Source organism: Protobothrops mucrosquamatus, unplaced genomic scaffold (genome assembly GCF_001527695.2).
Source record: "Protobothrops mucrosquamatus isolate PMUCROS unplaced genomic scaffold, P.Mucros_1.0 scaffold593, whole genome shotgun sequence".
NCBI lineage: Eukaryota > Metazoa > Chordata > Lepidosauria > Squamata > Viperidae > Protobothrops > Protobothrops mucrosquamatus.
Window position 1 is genome coordinate 223,548 of NW_015386892.1, and position 13,295 is coordinate 236,842.

A 13,295-nucleotide genomic window follows, 5' to 3' on the forward strand; every position below is an offset into this window, starting at 1 on the left:
GATGAGGAAGAAGCTCATTGACCCTGTCCTGTTCAGAGTTTGCAGGAAGGGCTATGCCAGTTGCCAAGTGCCCAACAACATGTGATCATGTGACTTCAGGGGGAACTTGCTGTCATAATTCAGATCCGGGTCCTTTTTATGAGGTCCAGTGTAAGTCAAGGACTTGCTGTATCGTAAGGATACAGGGATAAAGTATCATAAAGCAGAGAGAACAATATAATGTCAGCAGGAGACTGGAGAATCATGTTTTCTCTGCTGTTCGGGGATATCTGTGGATATTTTGGTAGGCTACGACTTTACTTTCCCTAACAAAGAAGACACCAGTGGTCCCGAAGGATTCTGCAGCTACCTGGGCTCTTTGGGGGACCTGTCCACACATTCTCACAACCGTTCTAACTCCAGAAATCCCTCTGTCTTTGCAGTATGGGGACTACGATCCCAGCGTTCACAAGCGCGGCTTCTTGGCCCAAGAGGAATTGCTTCCAAAACGGGTAAGCGTGATGGATCTCACTCACTCAGCTCAGCTGAGACTAGCGGAAGGGGTCTGCCATGGTGGGGAAAATGCATGATGTGGTTGATACCGTCTTTTCCAATTGGGCAGCTTAGTGACCAAACCGAAAGATGGGGACATCGCTGAGTGAGCCACGTGCTTGAGGCACATGGCTCACACAGGGATGCCCCCATCTTTATTTGTTTATTTTATAAATAAAGCCACGTGCTTTATTTTCCAAAGCCCGAGAAGGCAAGACAGGAAACAATGGATGGAAACTAACCAAGAAGAGAAGCAACCTGAAATCAAGGAGAAACTTCCTAACAGCGAGAACAATTAACCAGTGGAACGGCTTGCCTCCAGAAGTTGTGGCTGCTCCATCACTGGAGGCTTTTAAGAAGAGTCTGGACAGCCACCTGTCTGAAATAGTATAGAGCAGGGGTTGGACTAGAAGACCTCCACGGCTCCTTCCAACTCTATTCTCATTCTTGAGGTTGAATTCCAAACTTCATCCAGCTTTGATTATGACAGTGTTTCTCAGCCTTGGCAACTTTAAGCACGTGGGCTTCACCTCCCAGAATTCTGGGAGTTGAAATCCACGTGCGTTAAAAGTTGCCAAGGTTGAGAAACACTTTGATTGTGAGATCGGATCACTTGAGACAAATTCACAGCCAGGCAAGGTTGGGCTGAGTTGAGATTCTTTTTTATCCTAGGTGATAAATCTCTACCAGATGACTCCAGAAATGTGGGAAGAAAGAATCACAGCCTGGTATGGCCAACACCGAGGAAGAGCCAGGTGAGTGACTTAAAAGGGACATGTAAATACAGGTAGCCCTCAACTTTTGCTGCAAAGCTTTGTCACCTTGGCTGGAAAACAAAAGTTTCCATCTTCGGAGAGATGATGGGATCTGCTGCACCTCTGAAGCGTGTTTGATTTGTGTTCTTGGGTGCCTGCCAGATGCTTTTTCTCCTTTGGGTAAAAGTTTGCCAGCCTAAAAACTTCCTTCTCACACCCCTCTCCCTTTGCAGGGATGAAGCAGAGATGGAGTACTTGAAAATAGCCCAGGATCTAGAGATGTACGGCGTGAATTACTTTGCCATCCGGGTAAGTACGTCTAGAAATACACCGTGGGAATTATTTTGGGTAGTTTATAGGGGAACAGAGCATTCAGGCGGAGTGGCTGAGCCCTGGTCCCTTCTGCCCAGAAGCGTTCTGCGCTGCTCCGTGGCTTCTCCGTTGTAGCTTCACCTGCAAGCCTGAAGGGGCCAGAAGGAGATTTCTGTAGGGGAACAAATGAGTCACTGGCACTGCGGTCCACACACGGAGTTGGAAAGCTCCTCTCTCTCCCTCCTCCCTCTCCCCTCCTCCTTTTAACCAGGTTAATGCAGCAGAACCTCCGGGCCAAGGTGGGAGAGAGTTAAGGTGCAATCCGTGTGCCTAATGTGCTGCATGGCTTCAAGTGAAATTAAGTCTTCCTCATCCCACTCCCTTTCTTTTTTCCCCTCTCTCCTTTTAGAACAAGAAGGGGACAGAGCTGCTCCTGGGGGTTGATGCGCTGGGCCTCCACATATACGATCCAGAAAACAGGCTGACCCCCAAAATCTCCTTTCCTTGGAATGAGATTCGCAATGTCTCTTACAGCGACAAAGAGGTAGGCCTGAGCTGTATAAACACGGCAGAAAGCAACAATAGTTTCGGTCGTGGTTCGAACACCCTGCCCGGTTAAAATTTATGGGAAACTTCCTCTAGTTTTGGTGCCATTGAGACAACAAATAATACAGGTATTTCTCAATTTAAGAGCACAGCCAGGACTAGTTTCTGAGTGGTGGTGTCATTAAGAGTGCAGTCTTTATGCCTGATTTTATGACCATTTTTTGGGTGCAGTTGTTAAGCGAATCTGACTTCCTCCAATAACTTTGTTTATTATCAGAAACCTGCTGGAAAGGTTGCAAATAGTGATCACGTAACCACAGATGCTGCAACTCTTGTAAATGTGAGCAAGCTGCCAAGCCCCCCAAATTTTGGTCAACGTGACTCAGGGATGCTGCGATGGTCATAAGCACGGGGACTGGTCGTAAAGTCACTTTTTTTTTTTTTAGCACTGTCCTAATTGAACGGTTGCGAAACGGATGGCTGTAACTTAAGGACTACCTGTACATGGATTTCATCTCTTAGAAATCTCCACAGTAGTTACACTAGGCTGAAATCCCACTTTCGCAGAGGGAGGGCATCCTGCGTGGGTGCAAAAAGTTAATCTGGAACTTAAAAGTGTATAAAGGAAGTTTGGAAGCTCTCTCTTCCGGAGGTCGTCTCGATTTTGGATCGGTGTGAATTTTTTCCTTCCTCCCTCTGTCTGTATTGAAATAAGTCTCCGACTTCCCATTTTGAATTGAACGTTTCCTGGCTGTGCTTGAATTAAGTTGACCCCACTTTCCCAGCTCTCTCCTCTGGTTTCTAATTGCCCTTTCTACTGTGCTTATGTGTAACGGCACATTTGGAGTCCTGGCTCTCCAGCAGCACTTAAAGTGAAGTTTCTGAGTGCTGCCTTTAAAATCCAGAGGCTTCGAATTTGGAATATGAATAGCAGCCTTCGTGTACTGGGGGGGTGGTATCGGTGACCCTTTTAAGACAGGCAGAAACACGAGTTGAGCACTTGTTTCGTTAGCAAAGGGAAAAGGATAAAGAGGATTGTGAGATAGTTGCTAACTAGTGCTGGCAAAAAAAAAAGTCCCAGTTTGGAACGTTTTCGCTGCTGAATGCTTAAGCCCTGAATTGGTGAAGTTTCTTTTAAAGACATCCTTGCATCTCCCTGTCATACAGGCAGTCCTCGGCTTAACAACCACAGTTTGGACCAAAATTTCCACCGCCTGAGCAAGGCAGTTGTAAAAGGAGTCACGCCCCATTTTATGACCTTCTTTGGCACGGTTGTTATGCAAAATCACCGCAGAGATTCAGTGAATCGCAGGGCCACTAAGCCAACTGATTCATACCTACGACTATTGCGGTGTCCCGGGGTCATGTGATCCCCTTTCACGACTTCTGACAAGCCATGTCAGTAGGGAAGCCACTTAACAATTAACAAGTGCAGGGATTCACTTAACAACTCTAGCAAGACAGGTCATAAAAATTCACTTATTGAGTGTCTCACTTAACAACCTGTATAATACCCGTTTAGCATACTTGCATAATTCTACGGACTAAAAGGAGGCCAGTGAGACCCGGGTCTTCTTAATGTCAGAATCCCCAACCCTGCAGCACTAGAAAGCTGGAAATCTCTGCCTCAGCTCTTAACAGGCCCGTCTTTCAAGCGACGCTGCTGTCGCCTTTGATCATGGCAACGAAGGCGTGCAACGAGGTGACCACGAGACAGATCTGACACGATGGGATGAAGCCTTAAGAACGGGCCTTTGGCGCACGGGGAGGTGTTTAATCTAGTACAGGAATGGCTGAATGTTTGGCTGGAATTGAAATGTCTTTTCTTTGCCCATTGTTGGCAGAAAATTTAAGATGTGGGATTAATTTTGGGTTTTGGGGGGGGGTTCTCCCCTCATGGGAGCCAGAATCTAAAACAGCATTTCATTCTCCAACTGTCAGCTAAATGACAAAGTGAACATCACTTCTTTTTCCCCCCTGTAAGATGAACCATGCTGATCTTTTCTCTGCGCCAACAATTAGAGCATTTCCTTTTTCTCCCCACAAAACCTTTGTGGGTGGAACAGGGATTTTGTTTTGTGTGTGTGTGTGTGTGTGTGTGTGAGAGAGAGAGAGAAAGAGAGAGGAAAAGAGAAGGAGAAAAAGGAGAGAAAGAAAAAAGAGAGAGAATAAGACAGAGAGAGAGAGGGGGGAAAAGGAGAGAGAGAAGTGAAAGAAAGAAAAAGAGAAAGAAAATGACAGAAAGAAAGTGAGAAAGAAAAACAGAAAGAGGGAGAAAAAGAGACAGAGAAAGAGAGAGGTTCTCAAGTAAGAGAGAGAAAGTAAGGATTTTTTTTCATTGTTGTTGGTTTCTTCAATTAAATGAATTCCCTTGTCGGGCCTTTGCTTCCATTTCTGTGAGTTTCCAGCATCGGCACTGCAGGACATGGCCTCTCCCTACATTTCAGCATTTGCCGGTACTAAATTTTAGTAGTGTGGCCAGGAGAAGAAAAATAAAGACAATTCAGGCTGATTGTTCTGGACCAGTGCCAGTATTTTGGAAGGAATGGGGGATACGTTTCCTGTTTTGAGGTCCAGGAAAGTTAGTCCCAGTTGGAAATTCTCAGCCAGACGAATCCACGATTTAACTTGAGATAAAGCAGGTTCCCATCTTCTAGCTAATCCTTATGCCTTGGTGTAACCATCAGCTGTTTTTTCTCTTGTGTCTTTCAAAAAAAAAATGTACCCAAAGCTGCTTTTGTTTCCCATCCAGTTTACGATAAAGCCGCTGGATAAAAAGATCGACGTTTTCAAATTCAACTCCTCCAAGCTGCGGGTGAATAAACTGGTAGGTACCATGTCATCGTTACGTGGGAGCAATTTCTCCTGAGTAGAGAAAGGTACCCATTTCCCCTTTTCTTCACTGGGACATGCTTGCATGATGCATACACAAACAGGTAAACCTAAGGTAGTCTCCAGAGGTTTGCAGCTATCTGACAAGCCACAGCCAACACTCAACAACACAGGCCCCCCAAAATGAGATATATATATTTTTTCTCATATTCCAGCTCAGGGCTCTCCAAACTTGACAACTTTAAGACTTGTGGACTTCAACTCCCAGAATTCCTCAGCCAGCCGTGCTCAACAGTCACCATTTGACTGGGATGGTATCAGGCAGGGGTCTTCAATCTTGGCCCTTTGATGCTGGCTGAGGAATTCTGGGAGTTGACGTCCACAAGTCAGTAAAGGGCCAAGTTTGAAGACCCCTGCTCTAGAAGTTGTGGGTGCTTCATCACTGGAGGTTTTCAAGAATTGACTGGACTGAAATGGTATAAGGTCTCCTGCCTTGAGCATGGGCTGGACTAGAAGACCTCCGAGGTCCCTTCCAGCTCTCTGATTCTGTGCTGTATGTTCATAACAAACCACCCCGCCCGTGTATTGTTTTCCCCCTTGGCTTCTGGTAAAAGCTGTCAGGTTCCCCCATCGGATACTTGGCTTTCCATGGTTCTCGTATAAACTGCCAGGATGACAGGGCACTGGCAATTTCCCTAATAAGCAAGGAGCAACTGTCGTGATTTGTCAGCCTCTGCTTTGCACACCTCCCTTGCGAGGGATATTATTTTTCTGGCGGATTTGAGAGAGAGGACAGGACGGGGTCTGTTTGGATTTTGGTAAGTGGCTCTAAATCTTGAGTGCAACGCCAACTTGAGGAATAATTCACTGTTGGTTCAAGCAGCAGGGCTTTGTTTGAGAATCCTTTCCGAAATTGGCCTCTTTGGAGAGCTGGGAAAACAACAGGCCTTTTGGATGAAAGATTCCTAATAGCCGCTCTTGGCTCCTGGCTGCATCTAGTTAGCGTGGTCAGAATCCCACTGGTGAACTTTTCTTTGAAGCCTGTGCCTTTTTTAGCTGAAGTTTTTGCAGCGCCTGGCCTGTTGATGGATTGAGGAGGCGTTGACCCATCTCAGCAGAGATGGCTAGTTTTACCCTCTTTTTTTGGGGGGGGGGTCTGTGCAGTTTGCATCAGAGTGGCAGGAGCTGGAAGGTTTAATCAGAACACAATCTTAAATCCATCCTCCTGTCTCTCTTGCCAGCAGAAACCGGCTTGGGGAATTCAATAGTGCTCCTCACTTGAGCGAATTCTAAATTTAGCCTGAAAAGGGGGAAACTAACAGTTCAGGAAAAAGAATTCAGGATTAGGTCTGGGGGGGAAAAAGGTCTGGAAAGTCTTCTTTAAATATATCTGCACGTTGAGAAAAATCTCCAAGGATTGATGGTTCCTCCCTCCCAGTGGGAAAAAAGGACCTGAGCATTGAGCACACCAATTCTATGCAAAAAATAATAATTAAAAAATCCCAAATTTTGTTCAGCCTTGAACCGGGATACATGCAGATAGTCCTCGACTTACAACTTGTTCGTTTAGTGTCATGCAGCTTCCTGGGATGGGTTCACACATGGGGTGGTGGTGTTAACAAGGACTCAGCCAGCTTGCTTCCTTTCTTGTGGGCTGCCACAGATCCTTCAGCTCTGCATCGGCAACCACGACTTGTTCATGAGGAGGCGGAAGGCCGATTCCCTCGAAGTCCAGCAAATGAAAGCCCAGGCCAGGGAGGAGAAAGCCAGGAAGCAGGTGAGAATCTTAGCATTTCAAACAAATGAGGTCTGCAGTCACAAATGCAGAGCCGGTTTTGCATCTTCAGTTCTGAGAGGGTGTATCCAATAAAGTTTTAGCTTTCGGGATTTAATTGCCTTGCGGGATCCTTTCATTGGGTTCGCTGGCCAGACTTTCGACAACTTCTCTCTAGCAGTGTGTGTGAAGAGATACACCCTGCTAGAAAGAATTTCCCTGAGGACGGGGTCTGGCATGAGTCCAAAAGCTTGGAAGACCAAACCCCAGTGACCGATCCAGATTGGATCTTGCAACATTATCCTATATTCACCTTCATTCGTAAGAAAGAACTCGGCTCGGAAGAATCCCCGTGGGTCTTTCTTGATTTGGGCCTGACACATGGTCAGTGAGGAATCCTGGGAGTTGAAATCCACACATGATGTGATGGAATGCCTGTGGAGATTCCCAGTCATCTCGATCATGGTTATTCCAAAGGTGTTTTTTGAAAAGGCAACTGGACTTACTTTGTTCTTCCTTGAAAAAGTACCAATCATTGAATAAACAGGTCACAATGAAAAACTGGGCAAACGCTTGGATTTGGGGGTGCTTGTGCACCCTTGCTTTTCATACTCAAGTGTACCCCAAATGGAGAAGGAGATGTTCTCTGCCCCAACTCTGGTTTCCCCCTTTCCTGCTCTTTGCTTGCACATCCCTTCCGTCTGTTTTTGGTGTGAAGATGTTGAGTGTACGCACATCCACACAGGTGCTACAGAGCACTTTCTAAATACCTCTCCTCTTTCTGTTACTCTTCTCCAGATTTTGGAGAGGGTGGGTGGGTGGGTGGGTGGCAGTGGCAGGGAATCGGTTACCGGGAAAACGGGACCCGAGGAGGAAGAGGAGGAGGAGCTGTGCACTCCTCTTTCCTAATGAAACGATAACGAATGGTGCGGCGATGTGCGGCTGCATGCTGCCTGCATGCTAATGCGGGGCTTGGCCTCCTTTATCCCATCTGGCAGATGCAGCGCAGCGCAGTCTGCAGCAGGGAGCCAGGGAGTGCATCTCTGCAAATTGGATTGTATGAATCATGCTTACCATGCTTTCCTCTTTGCTGAAGCCCACACAGCTAATCTGTGTGGTGCTACGCAGAATATTGATTGCCCCTTTTGGGTAAGCTGCTAGAGAGCCTGAGAAGCAGCCGCTGAGTGTCTTGGGTCTTAGAGAGGCCCCAAAACGTTACAGGTGTCCTCGATTAAAGCACTGGGTTTCCTTAGGGTGAGGGTCCTAAGCCATCTGGGTTTAGGGCTTAGCTCAGCAGGCATCTGGCATCCTTCTAGGCCCCTCCAGGAGGGCTGAGTTGGAGGTTGAGATCCTCTTCGGCTCCTGCTGTGGACAATCGAGCTCTTCCACTGGCATCTCTTGAGCTTTGTCTGGAAGGAGAATTACAAATGAAGGCAAATATGTACATTTTCCAGGATAACATTGCAGGAAGGAGAATTGTTCACCTTGAGTCAAGTTGGCAGGCTGGGAAAGAGACTGGAGACAAGCTCCTAAGATGCTTTCAAACCTCCCTTGAACTGAAAGCTGGGCTTCGCGAGGAGCAAACTATTGCCAAGAACTTGGCTAATGGTTTTCAGAAGAAGGAAGCCTGTTTCTGTCGATAGGAAGAAGAACAAAAGCTTTGGGAACAAATGAATCTGGCAACGGGGCCGTGGCTGGCTCCTCTGCAGGCCCCTGGCAACTCTCCACCTGTTTGTGCCTCGTTGCAAAGAAAGAAGGACCTCTGAAATCCTCCTTGCATTTTTCTTTTCATTCTTAGCAGCCTAGAATATAAGTCTTCTTGGGTGATTTAGAAAAAGGCAGCTCACCATCTTGTGAAACGTTCGGCATTGGACGTCCTGCAATTTTAACTTTTTAAGAAAAAAAGAACAGGAGAAGTTGCTGCTGTTACGGAGAAAAGCTTCTGGTGTGGAAGCAAGAAAAGTTGCCGAGTCGAAACGCCCTTATCTAGCCCATTGGCACCTTAAGTCTCTTTGTCTTTCATGAACGAGATGGTGCCTTATCAAGGACTGTTTATTTTCAGAACTGGCTGATAGAATATCCAAGTCTCTATTTTAACTAGGAAGAAGTTGATAGCATCTCTGGAAAGTTGAAGGAAAAGTTGGAACATAAGCAAAACTTGTGAAAGGTTTAAGGTATTCTTACTTCATTCAGGCAGAAAACGTCATGACTTACATCAAAAATTCATTAACGGAACTCCTTAGTGAAACTATTAAAATTACCTGCTAAATCTGGATTACAGAAATAGAACTGGGCTCCTTGGTGATCTCTGAGCTTGCTTGTTTTCTTGCGGATGTTTCATTACCAAACTAGGTAACGTCATCAGTGCTAGGATGAAGTTGCTTAGTTTGGTAAAGAAATGGAAAACCACCAAGCTCGGAGAACACCCAGAACCTCACCGTTCAACCCTTAGCTACAAACATTCTTTGCCATTAGAACCGATTGTGCCAGACAAATAGATGAACTGTATGATTTCCATAGGCGTAGTAAATTGAATTTGATCTGCATATATTTGCTATTTTTAATTCTTCTTTTTCCCCCATCGCTCTCTTCTTTCTAGATGGAGCGCCAGCGTTTAGCCCGAGAGAAACAGATGAGAGAAGAGGCCGAACGCACAAGGGATGAGATGGAGAGGAGACTTTTGCAGTTGAAAGAGGAGGCTACAATGGCGAATGAAGCTCTGGTAGGTCCTTCAGATGCTCCTACCTAGAAAGAACACAAGAATCATCCAGGATAATTAGTGAAGAATGTGTATTGCTTGTTTGAGGCAACTGTCACAAATACGACTCCGTTGCCAAGCATCCAAATTTTGATCATGCTGCAACGGTCGTAAGTGTGAAAAAAAGTCCCTTTTTTTCCAGTGCCGTTGTAACTTTGGCCACTAAAAGAACTGTTGTAAGTCAAGAACTATCTCTATTTTAAAAGTTTAGAATTCATTCCCGTTCCACAGTTTGGGAATTTGTCCAGACTCCTGCTCACGTGTCAGACGTCATGTGTGTCTTAATTCTCCATCCTTCTCGTCCAGATGAGATCGGAAGAAACGGCAGACTTGCTGGCCGAAAAAGCTCAGATCACCGAAGAGGAAGCCAAACTCCTGGCCCAAAAGGCGGCCGAGGCAGAGCAGGAAATGCAACGGATCAAGGCCACAGCGATTCGGACCGAGGAAGAGAAGCGATTGATGGAACAGAAAGTGATGGAGGCCGAGATGCTAGCTCTGAAAATGGCGGAGGAATCTGAACGAAGGTGGTACCTCAGAGGGAGCTGGGACCTGCTTGATTTAACCTCGCTTGATTTCTTACGTAGGAATACTGGATCCCTTTAACTTCAGGGATGGCAGCCATCACTTGCCTTCTCCTGTTTCCTTAGAGCAGTGTTTCTCATCCTCGGCAGGTTGAAGACGCGTGGACTTCAACTCCCAGAATTCCCCAGCCAGCCACCTTAGAGAATAACTATATAAATAAACAAAACAGCGTGAAACGGGCTCCAAGTGGCATTGGGGTGGGGTGGAGGTCTTCAAATTACCCGTCATCCCTTATTGGGATTTGCCCCAGGAATCAATGGAGCAAACCGTACTTGCCATTGTGAAAGCAAGGGAGGTGATTTAAGAGTGGCAGTGTTTTTGGCTTTGTCATTTTTGTGTATATTTATCGTGGGTTTTTGTGTATATTTATCGTGGTTTTTATTATCGCCTGTTCACCGCCCTGAGTCCCGTAAGGGAGATAGGGCGGTATATAAATTCAATAAATAAATAAATAAATAAATTTTTTTAAAAAAGAAAGGAATAGAAAATAGTGTACTTTTCATTTGCCTTTAAAATGAACTAAGCCAGTCTGGTGTCCGGTAGATGTCCGGAATTGGAAATCCCAGACTGGAGTTGGTTGAGATTAATGGAATGCCTTGAACAGCTTCTTACTGGACTAATTAAAACTTAGGTTTGGTTTGATATTCAGAATGTATATGAGAAATTGCCCTGTTCTTGGAGATCTCTGGAAGATATAAGCCGAGAGCTGGAAGGAGTTACTTACCCTCTTTTAGAGTAGTGAAAGTTCTGCTCCCCCAAACTGATTTGATTTGTTTTTTACCTGCAGCGTCTTTTTCCAACTTACTTTTTAAGAATTAGCTACCAGAGAGATAACAATCCTCCCCTTTGCTGGTTTTGCTTTATGATAGTGATAGGAGGTGACATGGCTTAATCTTCGGAGAGACCGAAGCATGTTGGGGAGGATAAGTGCTGGTCTGGATCTGACTCTGGATTCTTCTTTTCTCGACTGCCTGCAGGGCAAAGGAGGCTGATCAACTCAAGCAGGATCTGCAAGAAGCCCGTGACTCTGAAAGGAGAGCCAAGCAGAAACTTCTGGAAATTACCAGCAAGTCATCCTACGCAGTAAGAAAATTCTGAATTACGGCCTTCTTTTTCCTGTCGAGGATGCCAGACTTTTAATTCTTAGGGAGATGCCTGGGTATCCTCCAGGTCGGTGTTTCTCAACCTTGGCAACTTTAAGATGGGTGGATTTCAACTCCCAGAATTCCCCAGCCAGCTATCCTAAAGCTGCCAAGCTTGAGAAACACTGTTTGAGATGAGTGGACTTTAACTTCCAAAATTCTTAGCAGGGACCATGTTGGCTAGGGAATTCTGGGAGTTAAATAGAACGGCAAGAATAGCACTTACTGTAGACTTATATACCACTTCACAGTGCTTTACAGCCCTCTCTAAGCGATTTACAGAGTCAGCCTCTTGCCCCCAACAATCTGGGTCCTCATTTTACTGACCTCGGAAGGATGGAAGACTGAGTCAACCTTGGGCCACACAGGATCAAACTTCTGGCAGTGAGTTAGTCTACCATATTGCATTCTGACCTTTGCGCCACCAGGGCTCCTCTTAAAGTTACTAAGATTAAGAAACATTGCTCTGGATGAGTAGACCTCAATTCTCAAAATTCTTAGCACTAGAAACACCTTTATAAAATAAAATTCTTGATTGTCAGGGATGCTTCAGGTTTTGGAATTTCTAGGTGCCGATAGCAACGGCTGTAAAAACCATCCTTTAAAAGAAAAGCCGAACTGGAGATGCCCTCTGATGTCTCATCATGATCTTGGCGGTTCTGACAAGATTTGCCTATTCTGTGCTACATAAGTGCAATCGGCGTTTTCAGAATTAGTGAAATCCAGTCATCTATTCTTGAAGGTTTTAGCGTGTGGATGATCCCTTAAATCCCTTTCTCCCCTTAACAGTAGCAAACCTAGGAGATCTCCAATTAAAATGGAAGGCAACGGACTTTAAAGAGGAGCAAAAAATGGTTTTCCATCCTGAAAGCTATTGTATTTATTAGCCTGGAGAGTCCCTGGTTGTGGAACAGTTTCATGTTGCCTTTTGCAGCTCCACTCTCCGTTTGTTCTGTTTTGCTGGGAGCATGAATCATTCTGGGTCTCGGTTTAAACAGCCAGAGTGCAATCGCCTAGAGACTAGTTTTCTCATAAAAGACATCTCAGCTGAATAGAAAAGGAAAGACTAGTGCAGAAAGTAAGGAGGGTAAAAAATAAGAGTGTAATAAAATTAATGTTCTTTGGTAGCTGCTGGCAGGGAAGGAGAGCTTCCCAGTCCAGAGGAGGTAGACCAGAGAACACGTAAACAAAGTTAAATACGTGGAAGAGTGTGTTAAAGAAGGGCACTTATTCATTTATTCGTTCATTCATTCAACTGCCCAGAGTCATTGAGACTCGGGCAACATACACGTTTAATTTATTGTGGCTGGTTGCACTGTCGTCAGATTTTTAGACTGCATTTTGGCACTTTAATCCACTTATCGAGTCCTTCCCATGAACCTGGGATAGGCAGGGGTGGATGTTTGATGGGCTTACAGATAATTGTCGCAGGATGTAAGTTACTGTTCCGAGGAAAGCTGCCTTTTGCAATTGACTGATGGTGAATTTGTCAATGCCGATGGTGTTCATATGGTGCTCTAGATATTTTGGGATTGCACCCAAGGCACCTGTCCCTATTGGTACTACCTTTGCTTTGCTATTATTATGTTTTTTTTTTCACTGTCAGCCAGATGTTCAGACTGGATCTGGCATTTTTGTCTATTTATCGAGTTCTTCCCCATTGGCAAAAGGAAACTCAAGACCGCCTGGGTTGGAAACATGCCAAGAAGCTTCTCATTTCATTTCATTTTCATTTTCATTTTATTATATTTATACCCCGCCCTTCTCCCGTAGGACTCAGGGCGGCTTACAGCCAGTTTAAAAACAGTTTAATACAATACAATACAAAGTTTTAAAAAATCATTAAAAATAAATATTTAAATCAGCCGCTTCTACTAAAATTTGGCTAAAACCAATTTAAAATACCCCTAGGCCAGTCCTGCCCGCTGAAACAACCAAGTCTTAAGGGCGCGGCGGAAGGAGGGGAGATCCGGAATCACCCGGATCTCTGGGGGCAGCTCGTTCCAGAGGGTGGGTGCTCCGACAGAGAAGGCCCTTGCCCTGGGGGTCGCCAGCCGACACTG

General features: G+C 45.4%; 1 protein-coding gene across 1 annotated transcript in view; it reads left to right on the forward strand.

Annotated features, from left to right (window-relative positions):
* The window catches only part of NF2 (neurofibromin 2), a 39,277-nt gene that overhangs the window by 20,072 nt on the left and 5,910 nt on the right, over window positions 1-13,295 (forward strand). Inside the window, exons 5-13 of the mRNA XM_029284432.1 lie at window positions 423-491; window positions 1,204-1,286; window positions 1,520-1,595; window positions 2,008-2,142; window positions 4,897-4,971; window positions 6,640-6,753; window positions 9,350-9,472; window positions 9,815-10,032; window positions 11,068-11,173. Of these exons, the coding sequence (XP_029140265.1) occupies window positions 423-491; window positions 1,204-1,286; window positions 1,520-1,595; window positions 2,008-2,142; window positions 4,897-4,971; window positions 6,640-6,753; window positions 9,350-9,472; window positions 9,815-10,032; window positions 11,068-11,173 (999 nt within the window). The remainder of the gene's footprint in view (window positions 1-422; window positions 492-1,203; window positions 1,287-1,519; window positions 1,596-2,007; window positions 2,143-4,896; window positions 4,972-6,639; window positions 6,754-9,349; window positions 9,473-9,814; window positions 10,033-11,067; window positions 11,174-13,295) is intronic.